Raw genomic sequence first — 24,431 nt, 5'->3', positions numbered from 1 at the left:
TAATTTTCTTAATCCACCAAACTTTGTTCAAAAGAGCGGAAGTGCAGTGATTGGCGAGAACCGAAAACGAGAAATGTGACACTTTCTGTCACATTTCTCCTTCCTTAGTGAGAACTAAGGAAGTTAGGTTGGAGGTGGCCATGGGCGTCCGGAGGGGGGGGGCAAGGGGGGGCGGCTGCACCCCCCTGGAAAATCACTCCCTCGAACCGTGAGTGATGGCCGCACGCCAGGGGCCGTGGTGGGCTCAGCCAAAAGGGTAAAAGCAGCCCCGCTTCCACGCTTTGGGTCACATCTGCGAAATGCCGCGTCCGGGCACGCGTCTTTATGCCGTTTTCAAACCACGCCATCGTTAGCTCTGTTGAAGGCCGACCTGTTGCAGACATACAGCGGCACCGGCGAGCATGTGTTTCAAGCCGTCTTGAAATGGGTGCCTGTTTCTTTGATCTCTAGACAGATAGCGACACGGAGGCAGACAGTGCACAGTGCATCTTGTTTTCGCCTTCGTTATGCCGGCCACCGATGAATTCTTCAGGAGGGAAAGACAAATCAGCCGTGTCCACCCCCGCTTTGTCGGGCTGCTCATGGGCAAGCGGGCGATCAGTTGGCGCCGCCACCGCTCGCTGTGCCTCCGATCCACGGGAGAGCGCAGTGCGGTAGAAGCGCCGCTATCAGAATCTTCGGCAAAGGAGATTAGCATCTTTTGTTCACGGCGACGCAGTCTCCAGAGGCGCCCCCACACCAGCGTTCCTTGCGTCTTCTCCGAAAACCAGCGCCTTTGGTCAACACAGCCCGATGGCGCCTGCCTGGCTCGCCTGTCACCTCTGGCTGGGCCTCAAATGACAACAGCGCCCGTGTACTACGCGAGGTCAGTGCCCGGTAAAGAGACCCAGGTGGTCGACATTATCCGGAGCTCTGTACTACTCCGTTCCTCATAACCTGAGTCGTTTTGGGGCTCTGAACCCCATAAAAACACACAAAACAAATTTTCCTACCGGAGTGGCGAGTGTCCCTTCCCCTTGGAAGTCGCACGGAAGTAAGCCCTTGCACGTGTGCGCGCCTCTGTATTTGTGCTTCGGTGTTTTTAGTGGCCGTTTGTCAACGAAGCTGAGAACAACCAAGACAGTGGACGAGAGAACTACGAGCGGCGAGCAGTGTGCGTGCGGTTGCTCGACTGTGCGGATGCGCGAGCAAGATGGAGCGAGGTGTATGAAGCTGCGAGCGTGCATTTATCTTGTAAATAAGTTTTCGTTGTATGTATAGACATCTTTTGTTTTCAACGTGCGCGTTCAACCGTTTTTCCAATCAATGTGTCTGACGAGTGTGCACCGAGAGCGTGTAATGAAGCACTGAAATGAATTTATCACCCGTGTAATCACGCAATTCGCCCAGAAAAATCCGTGGAGTCTACAGTTGCTGTTCAAGGAAGACTGACTGAGTGACTGTAGTTGCGTGTTTGTGACCATATTGTGCTGTGTGCTGGTCATCAATCCGGGTGAGTCGAGAACCCGTATGCAGCAATACTGAGCACTCTTCTCCACGAAGTGACAGTATATTTTTGGATTTTTTATTAATTTTAATTGTTTCTTCGTTGATAAACTGCAATGTATCTCTCCTAGCCACACTTTAAAGGCCTACTTGACCGAAATTTTTCAAACCGTAAAAAGGTTGTTTTTTCATAGTATACCCCCGTATTATGCTACCCACAAAACATTACTCTCCAGTTTCAAGCAGTTACGGTGAAAAAGGCACGAAAAAATCGGAGTTTTCAATACCGAAACTGGAAAAACGGGCGCCATTGCTGCCCGCCGGAAGTGACGCATGTTTGAGACTACTCCGGACGGGTTCGGAGCGTCTGCTCGTTGCGGCTCGAGCAAAGCGCTGGTAGCGGTAGCGCGTGCAGCACTTTGTGCGATAAATACTGGTTATATGTGAAAACACACATCTTGAAACGGATGAAAAGCCCTAGAAAAAGTTTTAAACGTGTTTTATTTGCTGTAGTAGACTAGAAAAGTCCTGGCTCAACCTCAGTGAAGATGATCGCGCCGCAATGATTGTGAGCGCTGTTTGCCTGGCAGTATTCGATTACAGCTTGTGCAAAGTTCGGATATAGCGGAGGAAGGAAGCATATTGAAATGGAGGCTAAGTAGAAGTGCTTGTATTATAAAGTCGGCTTTTTTGAGCGGGCACGCGCGTGCCAACAGCACATGTGCGCTCTGCTGTGCGTGCAATATGGTTGTTGTCTTGATAAAAAAAATATGACCTGCCTTCTACTTTTCCTTCTCATTTTTCTCCCCCATCGAAAGGTATTCCTGCCTGTGCACAGAAATTTGAAACAGGTGCTGTGAACGCCAGTTAAATCAATAAAAACAGATGGATGTGTAAAAAGAGAGCTGAAGAGAATTAAGTGCTGCGTTAAGCGAAAAAATATGCCAGAAGAAAAATTTGTGTTGCAAAATAAATATATATTTTTCTCTTCGAGGAGCGTGGCATCAGTGCGGTGCCGATGGTGGGCTGGTTCATCTTTGCGCGCCTCGGTCGAGCAAGCCACTGCGTGTTGCGAAATACATGTCGATTCAAATGAACAAAAACTTATGCGTTGCGTTCATTACAGTATTTACCTAGAACCACTTAAAGCCCGTGTACTGCAAGGACGGAAAGGTTTTTCTAATCTTTTCAAACCACACAGCTGGGCAGAACGACGTGGTTGCCGAACCCCAGTCGACCGTATACGCCCACCGCGCAAATTACCGTAGGTGTCTCTAACCAAACATATAAATTTGATATTTATATGTTATGGATCACCAACTAGCCCGCACCCTTACCCTACTGAATAAAATCAAAATTCTTTGAAAAGATTAGCAATCAAATGACATGCGTGCAGTTCTCTGGGGTCTTGTCTTGGAGACGCGTCTCGAATGGTAACGCTGAAGCTTCCTGTAATCGACCTCAAGTGTGAATGGCGTGAGGCAGTAAGAAAGTCGACGTTTTCAGTAACGCTTGTGTGGCCTTCCAGGATTCTCAGCCCGGCCTGCAAATCTTCGAGGCAGCAGATACACTCGGCGCACGACGGCATTATTGCGCATTGGGCAGAGCTGTACCTGCAATAAACGGGTGTGCATATGTTGATTCCTTTTCAGACGAAGCAGACCTCTCCTAGACTTCTGCCTGGTGTAAATAACGTGCCGTCAAAAGGGCGTTGCTCGATGAGCAAAGCCGTCCACTTTAACTTCTGGACCGGCTCAGCTAGCTTGTGACAAGCGGTTCCCCCCTCCTCTTTATTCTCCCGATTAGAGACGCCTCGAAGCCTTCGGTTCGTGGCATGCTTTGCCGATCGGGCCAGAAAGACGTAGGTGCTCTGATGCATGATGTAGACCGAGACAGGTCTATTGACAAAGCCCAACCCACAAAAGGGGTTAGCGCGAGGCAGAAGCGTCAGTCACCCACCATTATCTTTTTTGCAGAAGAGAGGGGAATTCACGTTAAAACCTGAGCTCCAGACAGCTGACACCAGCTTTCGAGATCGGGGGTGAAGGGCAGTGGCCGAGAGGTATACATGGTGCTTTCCGCGTTCCTCGTATTCCCTTCTGCGGCCATGCACTTCGTCTACATGATGCCAGCAGTTTATTTTTCTCGGATACCATCGAGCTTCGCGGTGAAAACAGCCATAAACGCGCCAGAAGAAGAGCTTACAAGGGGCGCGCACTCACTTCAGAACGCCTGAAACTGGCGAGCCGGCGATGCCGGTGTCTCAAATGTGCGTCATTTCCGGTCAGGTTTGTTAGTTGTTCAGCACACCGCTAGGGGTCTGCGTCGTCTGCTACAGAGGTTTTTGAACGCTTCTAACTAAAATTCTAGACGCTTCACAGCCATAATATTAAATATAAATATTGTTAATAACATGCACACTATATCGAGCGCAAAATTAGCCGAAGTAAAGTTTCGGTCAAGTAGGCCTTTAATTTGCTGTTTGTAATTTTTATTTCATGTGTGTATTTCACTTATTTTTTATTTATATATAAATAAATAAATTCATACCGCAAATAGTGCCTTTTTGCTACGAACATGCCCCCCCCCCCCCCCTCCGGCGCCAACAACCAATGGGGCCCCCCCCCCTGCAAAAAATTCTGCGGACGCCCTTGGAGGTGGCCGAACGAGAGAGACGGGTCTTGACTCTGAGCCTGGCGAAGATTCCGTTTGTTGTTGACTCCCGCCTATTTGAAAGTGGGAGGCAGATATACCCATCGCTCAGTGCAGGCTCTGGCCTAATTCCTGGGTTTTGTCGTTGTAACCTATTCGTAAGTTTGAGTGAGGATCTTTTATGGTCGCACCCGACGACTACGTCGTAAACAATTCCAAAATAAACAAATAGAGTCTTCAGAAGCTGCCGTCTTTCAGCTTGTTGCACCATGTCGCCGAGGCAAAGAACTGCCTGTAACATCAACGAAGAACACCATCAAAGTACAACTATTAAATAACTGCGTCTACATAGCAACCATATAGCAACTTTGCATAGCAACGTGGGTTAGAGAATGCTCACCAATTGAAACGCAGCTGCGGAAATCAAGAAAAAGGAAATGAACTTGTGCTGATTGCGTAATGAGCAATCGAAGCTCTCTTTCTGAAGCAAAACGGATTCTAGGGCAAGGAAAATGCCGCCATTTGAGGCGCAGTGTCAGACATTGAGATGAGGTGAAAATATTTGCAGGCTGCCGCGTTTGGCGTACGACCCGAATAAATTTGGCGGGCCGTTGCGCAGAGCGTCATTAAGCTGCCCTCACCCGAACGCCATTAGCCCAGTACTTCACCCGTTTTTTTTTAGTCTGGTCGTGCAGGCCCCACCACAGCGCTGCTCGAATAGGTTTGTTTGAAAACAAAAACTCCAAACTGCAAGAACGTGGTCAGCCGAGTGCAAAAAGCAAAGGCCTTGCAAGGTCGGTTTTTTCCCTCAAGGCAGAGCTGACACTCAGACCCCTCGGGTTTGGCGAGGGTCGTGAATTGTAGCGGTTCGACGGCGCACCGCGCGACGAAAGACTGATGCCCCAAAGACGGACATGAAAGGGGCACCGCGGCCACAGCTGTGCACGCGGCCCCGGCTGCGTGTTCGCACTGTATTTTTTGTCTATGCGTTTTTGCGTGTTTGTGCAGTGTGCTCTAACCATGAGCGGAAATGCGTAACGGCTTCGTGGAATGAAGGTGGTGTTCGCGTGTAAACAATCTTGTGGGCCCCCCGTCGTGTTTTTGGTCTGATCAGTTTGAAAGAAAAAGGAGACTTTTTGGCGCCAAAAGAGAGGCTAAACTTTATCGTTGGAGGACGGAGGAGAGAGAGGAGAGGGTAGAGCTTGGCGTTGGTCCCGATCCGAAGGACGGGGAACCACTGCGCTTGGCGCTAGCTAGGTCAGTCAGGCTGACAGCGTTTCATGAGGAGCGAGCTCTGGCCTGGTATTCCTGACCTTTTTGAATGGTAGTGACTGCCCTGGTAAATTTGTAAATAATGTGTGAATAAACTGTTTTATACACTGGGCCAAGCAGAACGCATACGCATTCCCTTTAGCAACGTCGTGCCCAGTCGGGCCCCTTATAAAAATCGTCTTTAATCTGTCTATAGACTTGTTATAGACTCTATTGCCTTCCTATAGATATTTAATTTTGTCTATCCATAGTCTACGGACTTTCCAGAGAGAATAGTCCACGAAAAGTGTATGGCCATAAGTCTATAGATTATCTCTAGACGGTCTATAGAGTTGGTATTACCTATAGGTTTGGTTTATTGTGGTTTAACGTCCCAAAGCGACCCAGGCTATGAGGGACGCCGTAGTGAAGGGCTCCGGAAATTTCGACCACCTGGGGATCTTTAACGTGCACTGACATGACACAGTACACGGACGTCTAGAATTTCGCCTCAATCGAAATTCAACCGCCGGGGCCGAGATCGAACCCGCGTCTTTCGTGGTAAGCAGCCGAGTGCCGTATCCACTGAGCCACCGCGGCGGGGGTGTATTGCCTATAGAGTAGTGTGTGGGATCTGTCTCCAGAAAGTCTCTAGACTTTATAGCCAATGTAAATCGACATTCTATAGACTGTGTAAAAACATTTTGTACGGGACGTCTCCATCGAGGGTCGACATTGTGGAACAACGACACCCACAAGTTAACTTTCGATCTGTGCTGAATATGAAACCACCGATTTCCATCTGTGCTATAATATCTTACCAGCGCTCTGAAGAAATATATACTATTCTAGAGGCCCGTGTACTGTGCGATGTCAGTGCACGTTAAAGAACCCCAGGTGGTCGAAATTTCCGGAGCCCTCCACTACGGCGTCTCTCATAGTCTTAGTCGCTTTGGGACGTTAAACCCCATAAACCAAACCAAACCAAACCAAACCAAACTAATGTTTTGGATTTTTACGTTGGATTACGTTGCTGGCTCGATTCCACTAATAAAGTAAATAAATGACGTTGCGTGCCGCCTCATACAAGCCGCAGCCTATACGACCTTCGTGGCAATGTCGAAACCACGTAACTCAATTTGTCATACAACAACACGCCGCAACGGCAGTAATTGTGACGCGAAGCATTCCATGGCCCGCGAGGGCGAGTGAACGTTATTCCCAGCCTTGGGAGCGTAATTGAGGTTTAGAGAAATCAACGCCAGGAGTATTAAGGCCATTGGACACCGAACGCTTCGCCGCGGATCAACACGACGTGGTCTACATTCAGGACAATGAACCATCGCCACGCTGAATTGCAAGTTGTCCAGCGGCAGGAACATAGCGCTTCGCTGTAACACCCGCACCGACTCGAGCCTTAATCGTCACCCCGAGACGCATCTATCATTGCAGCTCAAGGGCATGTAGACGTATACAGTCACCGAGGTTCACAGGCGTGGAGACAATAGAAGAAGGGGCTTCTCACACAGAGCTGGCTCGGACGGCAATGGCCGCATAGCTACACGACCTACTGTATTTCATTTTACAATAGCCTCCCGTTCGCCTTTCTGTTAAGCCCTGCCAGATTATTTGTTATAGCTGTGTAAGGAATTCGGTGCCTAACCAAACACCCGAATCCTATCCTGCTGAACATATTCCATATCAGTGTTGATGCCCTGAGTGTATCGAAGGCGGGAATAACAAAAGGCCTAATGGCATCTACTTAGACTACTTCGCTCACGGCGCAAGCGGCGGTATATTTGCGTCCAGGTCCACCGTCACACTGAGGAGTGGCAATGATTAGCTCTGCTAGGTGAAATAATTGCACGCATGAGTTACCGTACTATGAGACTAGGAAGTTCCGCTACGGTCGTGATCGGTCTGCTATAGAGCATTTGAAATGGCGTGTGGAGGTGGCGCTCAAGTTTTACAAGGGCGCAGGGGAACACTGAGATAGAGCGCCTGTGTTGTACATCCCAATCCAGTTCTGTTTATTACACTTTTGCACATGTGTGCGAACTACAGCAACACCAACTTCGTACACTTGATGCACAGGTCTAATGAATAGGACACTTAAGCAGTGCTAGTAGAAAGGCTACATTTTTCCACTACATTCAAAGAGAGAAAAGGAGATTTGCAAGTTCACGGACGGCGTCACGTTCTGCCCACCACAGGAGGAGGCCCGATTGCTGCGCTCTCAAAGAGGTGTGGGCGCAGATGACCCGCGAACTAGATCCCATGGCAAAGGGTTAGAAGATAGTCCGTCACATAAAGTCCGCTTTGTCTGTCTGGCTTCATGGCAATGCTCGTTGGCGCACGGACACATCGCGTTTCGTTCTACCGAGCGTCTGTTTGCGCCTACCATCCACGGAGTCCTTCCGGCAGCGTATGCAGGCTTGGTGCGTTTTCCTTTCTAAGAAGCGACGACCCCGAGTGAGCCTTCTGCCCGATTCGGCTGCCGTGTTCCATACACGGGTTGTCGCGCGGCCGTCAAATTCGATGCGCCTCGGTCGCGCGTCTCTCCAACTGCGTGAAGCTCGTGGGAGGTCTCGGAAGAAACGGAGGAGCGGGCTGACGCATTGCACGCAAAATTCAGATGACGTAGAGCTATCTCATTACTGATGGCTGCGAGATATTTCTGTGTATAAGAGTAAAGACATGAAGAGGACTAAAATAATTCATTATTATGCTTTGAAATACGTTAAAACAGAAAATACGAGACGCAATGAACCTAAATGAAATTAGGAACAAGGAATAGCCTTAGCCAGGAAATGAAAAGACTGCAAGAGAAAACCGCTCGGCTCTAAGAACGTCACAGGTGTTGCCAAAGCAATAAAAATGTAGAATAGGGCGAAAATGGCACAGGTGATACTCAGAAAGTTTTCTGGGACAGGATGACCGCTGGTGGCGGAAGGTAGGTACAATTGGAAAACATGATAGGTCCTTTGTCCCAAATCTGACATACTGCGTCTGGTGATGATGGAAATGATTTCAGTGGAACTGAGACTTCATGCAGACCCCTGTACGCCCTCTTTTTTTTTTTGCACCACGCCAAACGCCAACAGAAAAGTCCCTGTCTTGAAGTACGCGTCAAACAGCTCAATTTCTTGATCGTTAGATACCCTCGAAGCATTCTGGCACATTAGCCTGGTCACAGCCAGACACAGAAGCCTCAGCGCCCTGTCTTCCAGTTTATGACTAAACTTTCTAAGCAATTTCGTTCTTGTGAGAATAACAAGCAGCTACTATCTGCCTTAATAATCGAGGTTCTCTCGCCGATGGCTCTTTTCTATACTAATGCTTGCTCGGCAAGTGCAAATGGATTCTTGTACGCACTCAGGAAGACAGCGATGAAGTGAACTATCTTCCACACAATCACGTTCGTTTGTAGATACGTAGTTCCGCTGGTTCAAATGGCAGGAAAAAGAAAAAGACGTGATGTTTTGGTCAGGTAACATTGCACTGAATGCTGGGACATGCCGCGTCCCTTCGACTCTGTGGATTTGGTAGATATCTTATTAACGCTAGTTCCGAACTTTTTCTCCATTAGAAAAGCAGGACCTGAAAGCACTTTTGCTTACTTCAGCATCCCATCACCGCAGCTCCATGCGAGCCTTGACTTGTAACAGCCGCCAGTAAGCAGCTCCTATCCGCAGAGCCCCTTGCCAAGTTTCCTCTTAAGGCAACCGTTGCCCGAGGACAGCGCAACGCTGGGCGCCTTGCTTCTGGGGATCGACGCGAAGTGTCGTCAACCCTGACACAGCACGAACGCGAAGTTCTTCTACACAGACGTTCCCACTGAATCACATACAGCCAAGGTTCCTAGCGCTATAGAAACGGTCGCTCTGTACAGATGCCAAGGCAGCGACCGGCTTTCCAAGACATGGCTGCACTAAAGCGCCCGGCTCGAGACCTTGGCTTATATCCGTAGTCACCGTTTCCTCGCTTTTTCGGAGAATCCAAATTGAACAACAAATGAAAAGTGGCCTCTTTCATTGATAGGACATCAGAATGACAACGACTTCTCGGAGCAAACACAAAGGCACGTACAGGACTAAACGTCTCTATTCGCCTTACATATTTGAGAGGCTCTAGAGGAAGCTTTACGTCACAGAAGTCTAAATAGCACAGCTCCGAGCGGCCCGCAAGCAAGCCAGCGCTCTCACAGACCGGAAATATTGAGTAATATGCAGGGACTTGCTCCGCTTTTCCACAGGCGTAGAAGCATGCCGGACGGTTAGAGGTGCACAAACGCGCCACAAAAACAGGAGAAAAATGCGGAAGAAGATAACTTAATGAGATCACGAATGGCGAATAGCCAAAGTAACTGCGCAGTTCAACCGCCGCGAGGCAGAAAATGCGCAGGAATGGCATCGTTTCAAGGGCATGGCGGGCAGGGTCAGGTCGAGTACACACCGCAGTGAACAAACAATACCCTGACGTGCTCGGGGCACGATACGATTGTCTCGTCACCGTCCGGAAACGGCAGTTCGGGGTTCGCCGCGACAGACCATTAGCGTTCGCGCTCTCTATGTACTTCGGGCGTGCGTTGGAACGACGCGCTCCCCTTTGCGAACTCCGGCTATTTTGCGAAAGGTCTCGGAGCTATGGATTCCGGGCTGTTGTGAGGAAGCACTTCAGTGTCAAATGTACATTTGCGGGTCACATGCTCGATAAAGCCTCAGTCACGCTCTTCACCGTCAATTTTCTCTGTATGGCTTCTTCTTGAAACGAAAGCGGGTTTTTGGTGCGGCAATGAGAGTCAAACACTGCGTGTCATAATCGTCTGCGCCGTCATTATCATTAGCCAGTTCTCTGTCAGACGCACGGCGAGGTCATGGTGGACTAAGAGTTGATGATAATCCACTGGCTGTTGATAATCCCTTGTGGATCGGAATCAGTCCACCTTCAGAAAAAGGACTCCTCGGTGATTACTATTAGTGCTCTCTTGCACTAGGGGAAGAGGCGCGCTATTTCAACAAACTTCGTAACTTCAAGGCTGTAGCATACACCGTAAATTGATTAATATATGGGGGCTGGCTTGTTGGTTACACATCTTGACAATAAAAGCGCGGTCGGAACATGGACAAGAAAGATTAAAACAAACACAGCCGCTGTGTTTGTGTCAATCTTTCTTGTCCATGTTCCGAACACGCTGTTATTGTCAAGACCTTGAATTGCCCTTGTATAACGCAGCAAATACCAAAATACGAGCGGGCGCGCAGACCTGCGTATTCTGCGATGGCCCCTTTTACAGCGACGCTTGTATATGGCGTGATCGGCGAAATCACTTCGGCGGCGGCATCGTTGATGTCGATATCAGTCCACGTCCCGCAGATTCCAAGCGCAGCTCCGCTCCCCCCTCCCCCACCCCGGCCTGTTGTATTGGCTCCGTTATCTTGCTTGCAGTCGGATTTCGCAAAAGAACTGCACCCTGTCGCCATCTGCAGTGCGAAGCTGAAAGATGAATTTTAGAAGCCATATCAACACATTAACTTATTTGAAACGCTTACTGTTTAGGCGTGTCCAATGCCCCGATTTTTTTTTCGACAATCACGCTTAGCGTGCATCCACCTTCCCTGCTGCTGTCACCATTCTGTAAGCCGCATACAGATGCAAGGCACGTCATCGACATGAAATATATCAGAACGAATGGAAAAGGAAACATATACGGCTTTGTCCGCAGCCTGATGTTTCAAAAACCTAATATCTCTACAATCTGCTGAGTGTTCTGCCGTGTTCTCCTGCGAATGAATTCCAGTCAGAATCTTAACTCTGCTGCTCTCTAAACACTGCAAGAACCTCACTCGTCAGGGAGGTATCGGAGGCGGATATCACGCAAACTTGTTTTTATTTTTCCTTCTCGTCGACAGAAGTAACGTATAGGGGCTCGTGTCATCGAACGAGAAAGCGGCATGCGTAAATAAAGGCAGACGGCTGCTATCTGAATACCAGGAATCGCTCCCCGGTGCCACTGAACGAACCTAGCGACAACGTTGCGTCCCCGCCGACAATGCCACCAAAGGAAGCCGATGCACGGGAGCAGCAAAAAGAAAGAAGTAAAAGTGATTGAAAGAGGAGGGGCGCCCCTCGCTCGCTCTTTGAAACAGATGACCTCGCCGTGACCCCTGCCCGCGTTGCGTTCATCATTTATGCATTCTCTCTTCCCTGCTGCACGGCAGGGGGAAGGGGGATGTCTGGAAGGTCGTGGTGTGGAGCCCCAGAGCTGAACCCGACTTAGATACATGCAACTGGGATAGAATGAAGAAAAAAATAAACGAAAAGAAAGGAGTTGAAGCAGTGACAGGGCGGCTTAAAAAACAAACAGAAGAGGCCACCCCGCCGTGCACTTCACGCCGATTGGCCTCCTCTCAGTCGCGCCTCCGGTTGAAGCCAAAAACGTAAAAGAAGGCGCATACCGTATTGACTCGCTTGTAGTTGTTCCCTTCTCTCTTTCCAGGTCTCCTCGTTCCTTCTACTTGTCTTTAACCTTGGCGATATTAAAAAGAAGCCTGCGGCGCTTGCATCCGCACGAAACATTCAGCTGAAAGGTGCTTAAAACATTGGTTTGACCGCCCTTTACACGGCATCGGGAGTCTGTTTTCTGAGAAATCTCTTGGCGATGCTCCATCACGAATGGCTCATTAGCTGATATCGTTTTGTTGCCTTTAGCTGTTCGAAATTATAGCTATGTTAACAGGTCACACACGCACAGAATACAAGAAAAGGGAGGGCTTACAGCAAGAAATTTGATTTTCCTTTTAACGCAGTAGCGTTAAGGAGTTCGCGACACAGAAAATCCGGCGTCGTCATCGTTGACCGTGAATAGAAAATTCTTGAAAAATCCTCCGCGGAGCAACCTAGGAGGCAGTGTGGGCCACATAGGTCACATGACCTTGTGTTGTCATCACAATCTGCCCACCGGATTGTAAATAAATTGCGACCCGTGGCAGGTGGCAGTTAAATTAATTGTTGGTCGCGAGCTGTCGTTCGGGAAGAGCACCTTCCATCGCAGGGCAGAGGCGCATCGCTTAACCGCTGCACCACTGCGCTAGGAGTGGTATGAGGGCTCCCAGGGATCTATGAGTATTAAGTAGAGAATGTTCAATTCTGCATATATAGGCATTAACTCATTAACGTTATCGCGTCCTACACTTAAGGCGCCGCTTAAGTGTCCCCTCGAATTGTTGCTTTTCAAAGATGCCAATTCCAAAACCAGGATGCTTACAATCGCGTTAACACGATACACACACTTCTGACCAAACCCAGGGGCAGGCAGTACTCTATGAGCGGTGGCGTCGGTAGTGTCAGCTGGGATGTCTATTATAGAAGCACGCCTGAGATATGCCGGAGGTGGGTGCTCCGCGAAGGGAGAGCTGGCGGGGGGGAACGGGGGAGGAGGAGGTCGCGCTAACAGGAAGGAGACAGCTTACGCCCGCGTCCCGAACAAGCTCGCGCCGCTTGGAGCGCTGGGAGGCAGCAGCCCACCTGAGCCAAACAGGCGGCGGCTTCAGGGACAACGGTGCGCGTGAATCGGGGGAAGCAGCGACACGCCAAATGTGCGGGGAGGGAAGGGAAGGGAAGCAGGGGAGGGCGCTGGGAAACTTCCGCTCGCTTCACTCTCATGTGTAGACAAAGCAGAGCTTCCTTCACCGCGTACTCCGGCGGTGTACGCTGTGGTTCTGTCGGCCTCGGCGCCCTACTTGCGAAGGTACCGGCTTGCAAAGTGAGCACCTTGCAAGGGCTTCAAACCGCAAGGTTGTGAAAGTGGCCGTGACAGAAAAGAGAGTGTGACATGTGCGACGTAATTAGTAATGGGAACGTTAGAGAGCGAAGGACCTACAGGGATGAGGTATGTTGGGTGGGGCTGTTCACGGTTATTTGTTCCGAAGTGTGCTTGTGATGTGGTCACGTTCGTTTGTTTTTTTTTTTTCGCGAGAGATCTCTGCAGCTAAACCGAGGCTGCAAAGACAAAAATTAAGCAATTCTCTTCACGTTGCTTGATGCTAGATCCCTGGGAGTCTTCATACCCCTCCTGGCGCAGTGGTGTTAAGCGATGCGCCACTGCCCTTCGATGGCAGGTGCTCCCAGCGGTGGGGCTTGTGCGATACAGGTTGCTCTTCCTGAATGACCAATCATTAATTGCCACCTGCCACGGTGGGCAGTTTGCTCACAATCCGGTGGGCAGGTTGCGATGACGCCACAAGGTCACGTGACCTAGGCGGCCCACCTGCCACCTAGGTTGCTCTGTGGGGACCACCTGCCAGCGCCATGCCTGTGATTGTTCGCTCACAACGCCAATAAAGCTCTCGCGTTAAATCATTGCTGCCGGACCACCACCCGAGAGCAGTACTGCTTGCACTTAACAGCGTGCACGACAGGTGGCCTTCTTTAGGCGGATATATCCGTCACCGCTGTTGACAGAGAGGCAACTAGACGCGGTCGCGCTACGCAAGGTTCGGCGCGGAAGTGTGCCGCGTAGAGGGGACGATTCTCGCGCCGCTGACTTGTGACGAGACCGTCCGGCACACGACGCTCTCTTCGCATCACTGGGTTGCGACGGAAAAACCGATCCTCGTCGTCGATCGGAGTTCGGTTACTCTAGGTCAAATTCACGTGCAAAGCCAGGCGCGTAAAAGAGGGCAGGTGTGCCTCTTCCTTCAAGCGCCTGGTGCTGTACACACGCTACGGTGGGTGTAGTGCTGTGACAAGCATACACTTGCCGTGATATGACACAGCCGACTGACGCCCGGTACAATCTAGACCGTTGCTGTATGTTCAATAAAAAAATGCAACTTTTATAGTTACTGGCTGCTTAGAGCTTGCTTGTTGCTGGCAGTTAACATGAGGAGAACTATAATAAAACGGCGCTGCCCGCATGTGTTGTCAAGCAAGGCGAGAGGTTCTTTTAAATTTACAGGCCAGCACGCTCCCGTTACCAGTAGAAGAAGATGAAAAAATTGACTCCTTCTCACTCAGTAACGATACAGTTGTGCAGAGGAGAACAAAACTACTAAAATCTTCCTTCTGTTACTAAGGCTAAAGGGTCCTCGCTCCCTGAAAACTAAACAGAGATAACATTATGGCCAGATGCAAACAGTATTGTAGGAGAGAAAATTCATTTGATGTAACTATTTCGGTAGTCAATTTTCTTCTTGTCTCGCAGCTGAGTGGACATCAGGGAAACAAAACCGTTTTCTAGATATGTCATGAACCCTAGCTTTATGGATGCGTCATGAAAAACAGAGGGGCTTCTGGAAGCACGCTTTACGGTCAATGAGAGCTGCTTGAGGGGCTGAGACCGACTAAACGGCGCCGCTCTCGTACAGCGCCCTAATCGCGAACTTCTGACGGCGCCGAGTGAGATGATCCGCGTCCATAGTGGCCGGAAAGGGACGGTGTGGACTGGGAAGATGTCTTGGAGCTCTTTACGAAAAGCCCAACGGTTCGTTGTGATATATCTTTGAACTAGGCGAGCCCAACTTGATGGCGTGCAAGTGTGACGCATTTAATTTGTTTATCGAACTGCCTAACCCTGTGTCATAAAACTAACGCTGACAGTAGTGGACTAAACGCAAATAGGATGTCATACTGAAACAAGAAAAGCTCCTGACTTTTCCTTACTACTCGCCCTCATCGGTCTGTGGATGGACGGTGGAGTGGGCAGCTGCGATGCGCTACGCCGACTGCGACGCTGTCTACCGCAAAGGTGGTGTTCCTATAGCTATCGCTGCACGATCATTTGCGCAAATCCTGTGTAATTACCAGACGTTCTCCAACAGGCTTGAGTATTGACATTGCCGCCTCGATCTGGAAATGAAGAATGGCGCACGGAGCGCGAGCATTGGACAGGGAGACGCAGTGCAGCATGGAACACTGCAGTATATAGCCTCTGAACATAATAGGAGAGGCATTTCGGGGTTAAAACAGCAACACCACTCCACCCCCTCTCCCCTTCGCCTTCTTACCAAAGGAAAAGAAGCGAATGATACTCGTTTAAGGCGACCAGGAAAATATAAAGATATTTTTTCTCTTTCCTCACTTCATTGTGAGCATTCTGATGATCCCCGAAATGATTCTGCGTATAGTTAACACTAAGAAAGTTGAACGGCCTCTGTACTATCCACCTAGAACCACCAATTATGCCATTAGTTAAATATTTGCCAGGTTCTTAGAAAAATGAAGTCTACAAATTTGCAATATAACTTACAAGGAAAGAAATCCTCGCATCACAAACGTGCTCTGCGGTACGCGCACCCAAGCAAGGTCCACGCCTTCAAGAAACTGAAGGCCCTACCTGCTCGAACAAACGGTAAAGGCGTCCTCATTACCGCCCCCTTCCCCCCTCGTTCTTTTCTTTCCTTGCATTCTCTTCTATTCGCCTCATCGCACAGTGGTGTACCCTCCTCTGAATGACCGAGTGGAGAGCCGTAAATGGGGCACACCAGGGCCGCTCCCGCCGTTTTTTGATGCATCAGTTCTTGAGAAGGCTCACCGGTCGCCGTTAGTCTTTGTGACGACGCTGCCAACTGGAGAGATTGTCGGGAGGTGAGAAGTGGCCTGCATCGGCACTCTCTCCTCGCTGCACTTCAATGGGAAGTTATAGTGCTTGCACCAGCTGAAGCACACAGAATTGTCGCGCAACCAGTCATATGTTTGGCCAACGTATGTTGGCCTTGCATGTTTGGTAAAGCACCTTCACCTCTGAAGCTTTTACTGTACAAAACACTCATTTTACCGAAACTAGAATACGCAGCACCAATATGGGAGCCTTATCTTCAGATCTTAACGCACTCACTTGAGATGGTCTAGAATACTACACCAGAACTGCAAGCATAACCAGCATGAAAGCTAGTCTCGCCTGCCATCCCTTGCGTCTCGTCGGTGAATACTTAGTCTTCGCCTTTTTCATAAACTTTTACACCATTCTTATCTGCGCGAAGAACTTATCTCACCCCCACAGTACGTGTCACCATGGATGGATCATGCCTACAAGGTTGGAATACCATTCTGCATGAACGAAAACCTACTTTAATTCATTTTTACCCCGGACATCCCAGGACAGGAATAACCTTCCCGCCCCACTGGCACTGATTAATGAGCACCGTTTATTTTAGGAATGCATTAGCGAACATGTATAACTAGCAACCTTCTGTAAAATTATGCTGATATTTTCTATGTTTTCTTGCTTTGTATAATCACTCCCCTCTGTATTGTAATGCTGTATGGCCCTGAGGGTATTTTAAATAAATAAATAAATAAATAAATAAATTTGACTGCAAGCGAAATCGCTTTTAAGACGCCTTAAGACATCTTAAGACGCCTATGTAACTCTTCTCTCGCGATGTCACGCCAGTGATGAAGACGACGCCCTTGAGGCTCTTAAAAAGAATTGCCAGCGTGTGCCAAGCGCTCCAGCCAATAGTTCGTTCTTACATAACGCTCGATGCAAAGACGCTTAAGTATAGGCGCAGCGTTTGTGCGAGGGCTCCATCGCAGCTCATCCGACTGAAGCCGATGACATGCCCGTCGAGGCCGTGCATCTACGGAAAGAGCCGAGCATTTCCGAAGGGCTCACACAACCTCAGCGACGCCATATCAGTGCAAATAAGCACGTCCCTCGTAGTGCCGAGGAGCCCCACGCATCCTCCGCTATATACTCTGTCGAGGGCTCCACCCCGTCGACTCGCGCCCAGTCTAAACAAAAGCGTCGCTCCACTTTTCCCCACGGGTATCGGGTTTCGCTTTTCGTTGGGGCCCACTTGTTGACGTGAATTCCTCAGCGGTTGCGTCAGGCTGTATAGTGCGCGTTGTGCAGTGATCTGCTGCCGACATGAAGCGGAGTACGGCGGCAGTTGGAAGCAGCTTCGCCCAACTCGGCCTTGGAATTTCTGCCTCCCTTTCTCTGCAGACGAGAGCTTCGCTGACAGATACTGGACGATGCACTAAATGCTTTCGAGGGTGTGGTTATTTTGGTGGTACAGATAAAGTGTTCATATAGACGATGTGTCGAGTACGGCGGCAAAATTCCTGTCGCGATCATTCGACATTTTTAGCATGCAATAGTGAAAATTTTAAAGTCAAAAAAGCTAATACTGGGGCTAGTTGGAAATACACACTTGAAGGAATTGGTGAGCGCTATAAAAACACGGAAAAGGGACGAAGCGCTTCGTCCTGTGTGTTCGTCCATTTTCCGTGTTTTATAGCGCTCACCAATTCCTTCAAGTGAAGATTTGTTGTCTCAGTGCCATGCTGAGGCTAGTGTCCAAGTAGTACGTGGCATGCTAGCCAACAACAAGGTGGTTGCGTAAGGCAAAATGCGGTACAGTGCAAACTCGCTGCTCCGCACGCCTGCGTCCATCATGCATGCACCCAATTTGACCAGCAGATGTGGAAACGGCGAGCGAGCGTGCAACCGATAGCGCGGACATCGCGGCGTTAAGAACAAAAGGCAGCTTTTTTTTTTTTGTCTTGGCCATCGCAGCTTACGCAACTGTTAACGCAACTTGCTGCGAGGAGAGCCACACAAACCCCGCCCTGACTCCCTCGGCAGAGTGACTGACAAGCAGGAAGAGGGACAACGATTTTCCTTGTGTCGAGGCCTTCGCGAGCGGCAGCATGGGGCTGCCGCGGTCGTGCCGGGCATTAAGTGCTCGAGCGCAGTATGTACACGGCGCCTGACAATGCAGACACAAAGAGGGACCCGGATGCAGGTCGGCGTTGATACGGCGTGCCTTCCGCGGACGGCTGAAGCACGTTCCGCCGGCGAGCCAGAACAGGCGGCCTGGCTTGTGGCTCTTCTTGTTCTGGAAAGAACGTCACTGCCGGCTCGTCACGCTAACGAACTCCCAACCGTGATTCCGTGGCAGACTCGCGCTAGATCTCGTGCGGCCTGAACTCAAGGTCGAGAACCCTAAATTTAGAGCCACTTCTTGCTGGGACTAGCGCGAACTGACAGTCGGGGAGGGAGAACAAATGTGGAGCACGTATGCTTTTTATCGTAAATGGAATCCTTGAGGGGAAATAAAAGTCAGGATCAAAAGTGTATATACCGATACAGTATTTTGTTATTTTGTATAGTACTGGAATGGATGACATTAAGCGCCGCTAAGTTGTTCGTACTGTTGTGAACGTGATTTCCAACAAGTTCAGTAGGTCTTGATTTCCAATACCGGAACGCTCCCAAGGATGGCGTCCGGGCCTGCGTCTGAACGAGCCTGCGCGCCGTCTTCGTGGAGAGTGTTGCGCGTTCGGTCGGTCAGCCACCGAGACGCTCCCCAAGGACGGCGTCCAAGCCTGCGTCTCTCCGAGCCCGCGCGTCGTCATCGTGGAGCGCGTTGTGCGTTCGGGCCGGACAGCTACCGTAAGAAAAGAACAGTAGCGCAAACAAAACGAACACAAGAGAGGACCACACAGGACTAGCGCTAAACAGCTACCGGAACGCTACCGGGGTTGGCGTTCAAGCCTTGCAGGCCAGTCAGACACCAGGACGCTCCTGATTGGACGAAAAGGGGCGGGAGTCTGCGCCGACTCTATTTAAGGGCTCCCGTCTCCTTTGTCTGTGTCATTTCCTGTTGTGTTACATCGTGCCATGTATCGTGCTTCTCTGTAGATATGTGAATACATATACCTTTTCTCATGTTGCTTCAAATCAGTTCCCCGTCTCATCAGTGCTCCGGCCGGTCGGCGACAGCGGACCCGCGTCCCGACAACAACTGAGAACCCGCGTCTCAACAGTACCAAATGGATGCTAGACGCCTAGGAAGCGGCGGAAACCTGTGGTTTAATCGACTCATTTTTCTGCCACCTATAGACGTGAAGTTTTCATTATAAAAGTCTGCTGAGAGGAACTGAATTGCGACTGTCGGTGATATAGCGAGCCACATGAAGTGAATTTTGTTAATCAGCAGAATATTAGAGCATTCATTTAGGTTCACGTTTTATCCATCACTTACCTGTCGTTTTACCCGGTATCAAAGTCATTATTGCCATAGGAGAGAGAAAGAAATCTAAGTCTAGCATAGAACACTGCCTCATGGTTATTCAGTAACATTGCTGCGTTGTCAGCAACACTTTCAATAACACATGTCAGGCAACAAATTAGTAATGCATTTTCAATTTACAAAAAAATTAGCCGTAACCTTTGCCATCCGGTTATCCGTGGTGATGCAGTTTATATGAAGCATGATGCGATGCCGATAATTGAACGGTGAAGAAATATGAATGTTGAAGAAAATTTGCCCAAACTTACCACGGCGAAGCGGGCCTGGACGATTTCCTCCCGAATCTGAGTCATGAGGCTCAGACATGTTTTCTTCAGCTCCCACAGCCTCGCCTGTAAGGAAGTCAAAAGCGTGCCATATCAGAATCGCGGTTTATGGCTACCAGCTCCAGATGGCTGCATCTGTAAAGCCATAAAAAGCGCCGAGTGACAACGACCGTGAGAACAGCTGTGGGAACTGCCTGAAAAACATCGCTAAAAGGTTTTCCTTGTAACGCTTTGTATTTCTTAGTTCTCTAGAGAGCAATTAAAATGAGCAAAGGCGCCCGTACCTTCTTGTTAAACACAGCCTAAGAAAACGTGCGCAGTGCGAGTTGCTTAAAGACAGAATCGTAATCTGTGTATAATTAGAAGCGGGGGACAACTTCGGATTTTCAACTTTCGGAAAGTGGGAAGTATGGAACTATGCGGGTGTAGGTATGATAAATTAATACATTCAGCACATATTCCTGCTTTAAAAACAGAATGTGCTGTAGTTTCCCACTTAAATTCTCGTTCGGGGGGTGTTAGAAAACTACTGCAGCCTTCAACTCTCTGCCCGTTGAATCTGCTTTAGGTCAGCAAATATCACAAAAAAACCTAAAGTTCGCTCTCTTCAACCTTTGAGTGTTTGATGCAAAAAAAGCGACACGCAAACAACGGTATGTCGATATGCACATATTTTATAAGAAACAGGAACCTAATTTAATTTGCCTATTCCAAAAATGGCAACAGTTCAAGTAGCGGTGCGAGTAAGCACAGTGCACAAATTTTTTATGTAATGGCATAAGCAAGGAGTAATGACGACCATTAGCTTATAAGTAACTGAATGAAAATGTCATATTTGACGAGAAACCTCAATTAATACTCATCGAAGCACTCAGTCGCATGTGCACACAATCTCACCCACAGAGACTCATGCCACATTCAGGCCTGCTGCTTTTCGTCTGGAACTTTTTTCTTTCCCAGTATTTGCTTTGTAGATCACCCAGGCGCACATAGATAAAAAGGCAAACATCGTATGCGGGAGGGGCGGAGTTCGATCCCCAGTGCCGCCGGGTGCCCACCGGTTTCACAACTGGTGTCAGTTGCCTCTTGAACTAGAGCTCGGTTTGTGTTATGTGGAATGCCTGGAAAACGTGTCCTTTTACCGGTCTTGTGCAACCGAAATACATGCGCAATAGGGCTTCTTGGTCAAGCTGTCCTCCCGCCATTCAAATCCATCTTTGTCGTCAAAAAATACAAACACATGCAAAAACAAGCGCACATTCATTTCTCGGTTTCCTCGAAGGGTGGGCCCTTGGGCTCTGCCGGGCCGCTTATTGGCAGCAGGAAGCCCATTCCCGGTAAATAATGTGTGCGCTACAGAAAGCTTCGCTTTCCGGGCTTCCTAAGAAAAATGCCTGCAACCATCTGACACAAAAAGGAGAAGAAACCACACGACAAAATAGCAGAACATTTAAACAGAGAAACAGAAACTAGTACTCGATTAGAGATAGAAAGACACTCAAGATTTTCGGTGCGAGAGCCCTACTTAACGGGGTCAAACCCAACCAGGAATCTTGGTGAAGCCTCGGAGTAACTCGGGTAAAGTCGGGTTAGTTCGGAGGAGCCACGCGCAGTCTGCTCTGATTAAAAGCTCCGATTAATACTGACCACCAGGAATCTTTCATATTTTTTTAACGTGCACCAGAACCTTAGCACATGGGCGTCTTTCGATACTCGCAAGCAAATGAAGCAAGCGAATTGGAAGCTATGGTAATGAAGAAAGTACAAGGGACAACACCGCAGTACCACTGAGCCAGTCATTGACAGAAAAAGAAGTGCTAAGAAGGAATTTCAGCCTATTCTGAATAGAAACGGCAGACCACCCTTTGGTCACTTGGGGTGAGCAGGTGGGGTTGAGCCAGTCCAGTCCAAAAAAACGACAGAACTGCACAGAAATAAAACCTAATATTTTGTAGTTTTGTTGCTAGGACAGATTTTTCTGCTGTCTTGTATTTTTCTGTAGTCTGTAGTACTTTTTGTAATAACTACAAGAAATTCTGCTGTCAGCACAAAAATGTCAGGAGTTACTACAAGTTTTTACTTGTCAAAAGCATTACTGCACAGAACAAGGCGCGCTGCATACCTGACATGCTCTGCACCAAGGCTCCCGCTGCTGAGCGCCCTTCCCTCGTTGGCGGCCATCCCCCCAGAACTCTGGAGGAGGGACACTGGCACCGATGTCCGGCAACCTGCGATACAGCGGTGCTTTGCAACAAAAGTGTGCAACTGCCTCTGAGACGCACTTACTTTCTGACCTCTACTGGCTTAAATTCCTAGATGTCTGGAGTGCCACCAGATTTGGTGGAAGGTCTCACTTTAGCGGAGTGAAGACAGCAAAAAAAAAGCGGGGGGGGGGGGGGGGGGGGAGGCTGGATTGGCTTTCTCCACTGCGCTTCTCAGGCATCGGGACCACTCAGATACAGTAGTACTTAGAATGGCATCAGTCACGAATTTTTCCCTCTCTGCTCTGTCGTTGTTGATGTTGTTCTCCTTGATGTTGATGCGGAGTCGTAGAGGGCGGGTCTCGTGAGTGACCCTGGGGACGTACTTCGCTACGGGTGAGATCAGACAGGTGTGCAGGTCTTCGGATGGTGAGGCACTTGGAAGGCTTTCTTCAAGAAATTATTTATTACAAATGGATATACAACTTATTTACATATGCCGAGTGATTTCGGCCTCTCCACTTTAACTAAAAATAAAAACCTCAAAACTTCCACGACTCCGGACCACCGCTGGCCACCACACGGCCAACCCGTCCAGCCGCCGCTCAACTAACTCGCGTCTCCAACTCTACGCTCTCGGCCCCTGGACCACCACCGGCCACACACGACCGATCTGTCCGGCTGCCACACACCCAACCTCGGCGCTCTCCTTCGCGCGCACCCATCTCGTCACATTCGCGCTAAAAACTCCATCCTCCGCCAATAAACAATCCTCCCGCCAAAACTTACTTTTTAGCCAATCGACGACTTTCCCGCCGTCGTTTAGAAGTAAGAGGTCACAAGGCAAAAGACAAGTAAACAATATAAAACACACACCTCGCTGTAAGCAGCCATGGCTAACTAAAAACTATTACAACAAGAAGAAACAAACAATTTAAAACACACGCTCCACTGTTAGCCGCTCTTTCCAGCTAGCAAGAACGAAAACAAGAACAGCGCCAGTCCATCCGAGCCGTCCGGTCGTCGTCTCGGGTTTCGGACCGACTTCCTAGAAGAAACCATTCCCCACTCGCTGGGGCCGAGAAGCGCGACCCTCGCACGCTACGACGTTTTAAGTCCTTCTCCTTTTGTCTGCGCATTCCCCTGCTCCCCTTCGGCGACACTCCTCACACTTTACCACGACGCACGCTAGCTGCGGCGTGACAGCATCGTTTGCGTAATCTTTTTTTCCGTACGTCAGCTGATCATGCAGCTTTGTCCCGTATGTCGTAGCTGCAATATGCAAGCGCTGTACTCGTTCATATATGCTCACAAGGTCGTACAAACCGCTTTCAGAAACTTTTCTTCCCATTTGTTCATTGAATCAAGGCATGGAGATCATGTTCATCTATGTCATTACTGCAAATCCTGGCTGTTTCGTGATGCGGCTGCGACCTGAGAATGGCAAACATGGCGCATGAATGGCACTCTGGACCTAACGACCTTTTCCACGAAATAAATGCGCACCGTAAAAGGCGCACACTAGTTATTGAACAAGAAGTACTTTGATTTGGGCTAGTTGGTTCATATCTTTAAAGTAGTTCGGACGGCGCGAAAACAACAAAGACAAAGGAGACACGAACACAACAGGACGGGCGCCAAATTGCAACTGAAGTTTATTGCACCAACTGCACAATAACTGAAGTTATTGAACGCCTGTCTGGTGTTTCTAGTAAGACTCTCTCGCTGATTCCGTAAGAAATAGTGGCCCTTGCCACTTTCGAGTTGAAAGCGAGTAGCTTGCGCCTTAAAAACGCAAGAAAGGAACAGTGGCGTCCCACCTTGTAGGGCCTCGCCGGATCGAGGCGTAGCAGGGCCGCTTCACCGGAGGCGGGCCATGCAGTGTCGTTCCCCAGGGGCAGATGGCGCTCTCTTCGCAAGGCGGCCGCCAAGGGAAGTCGGGCCGTGGCGGAGGAATGGGTGTCAGCGAGTGCGCCATCTGCAGTGAGATGCAAAAGTCAAAACGGGCCTTTGGACTTCGGCAGCAGCAAATCAAGAAAAACGTGCCGACTTCGGGTGTGGATGTCGATGATTCATTTAGCTGCCTCTAAAACAGCAAGCCCTCAGAACATCAATTAAAGAAAAAAGCTGGAGCCCTTCTTAACCACATTCTTAAAGAAGTAAATGCGAAAGCATTTGCAAGTTGTCCCACCTCCAAATATTATAAAAGCGCCCACAAATTTTGCAGTAGACCCACATCAGAAAATGAGAAAATTAAGTTGGATCAGTAGGGGCGGACTGAATTGTACTAATGGGTATCAGTAGGTATATTAGTGGGTGGATTAAGGTTGACGGGTGGGTCGGGCAAGCATAATCCCATATGGTAACCCACTGGAAGGCACTCGAACCATTTTCAAATTTGGCGGTTCCGCTGACGTGACGACCCTCTCGACCAATCAGGGAATTTCGTTAGAGAGAAACCAAATGGAGTTTGCAAGACGACAACCTAAATGTTATTGCATTATTGACATTTTTTGCGTGAGCTAAGTAACCTT

General features: G+C 49.2%; 1 protein-coding gene across 1 annotated transcript in view; it reads right to left on the bottom strand.

Moving 5' to 3' along the window:
- The window catches only part of LOC149332249 (uncharacterized), a 397,168-nt gene extending 373,293 nt beyond the window's left edge, over window positions 1-23,875 (bottom strand). The window contains exons 1-3 of the mRNA XM_089555722.1: window positions 23,718-23,875; window positions 21,819-21,924; window positions 19,679-19,762 (exon numbers count right to left, since the gene is read on the bottom strand). Of these exons, the coding sequence (XP_089411848.1) occupies window positions 19,679-19,762; window positions 21,819-21,924; window positions 23,718-23,875 (348 nt within the window). The remainder of the gene's footprint in view (window positions 1-19,678; window positions 19,763-21,818; window positions 21,925-23,717) is intronic.
- Window positions 23,876-24,431: the final 556 nt, after the last annotated feature.

This window comes from Amblyomma mixtum, chromosome 8 (assembly GCF_055824585.1).
Source record: "Amblyomma mixtum isolate Tamu chromosome 8, ASM5582458v1, whole genome shotgun sequence".
Classification (NCBI taxonomy): Eukaryota; Metazoa; Arthropoda; class Arachnida; order Ixodida; family Ixodidae; genus Amblyomma; species Amblyomma mixtum.
This window is presented reverse-complemented; position numbering and strand designations above follow the sequence as displayed.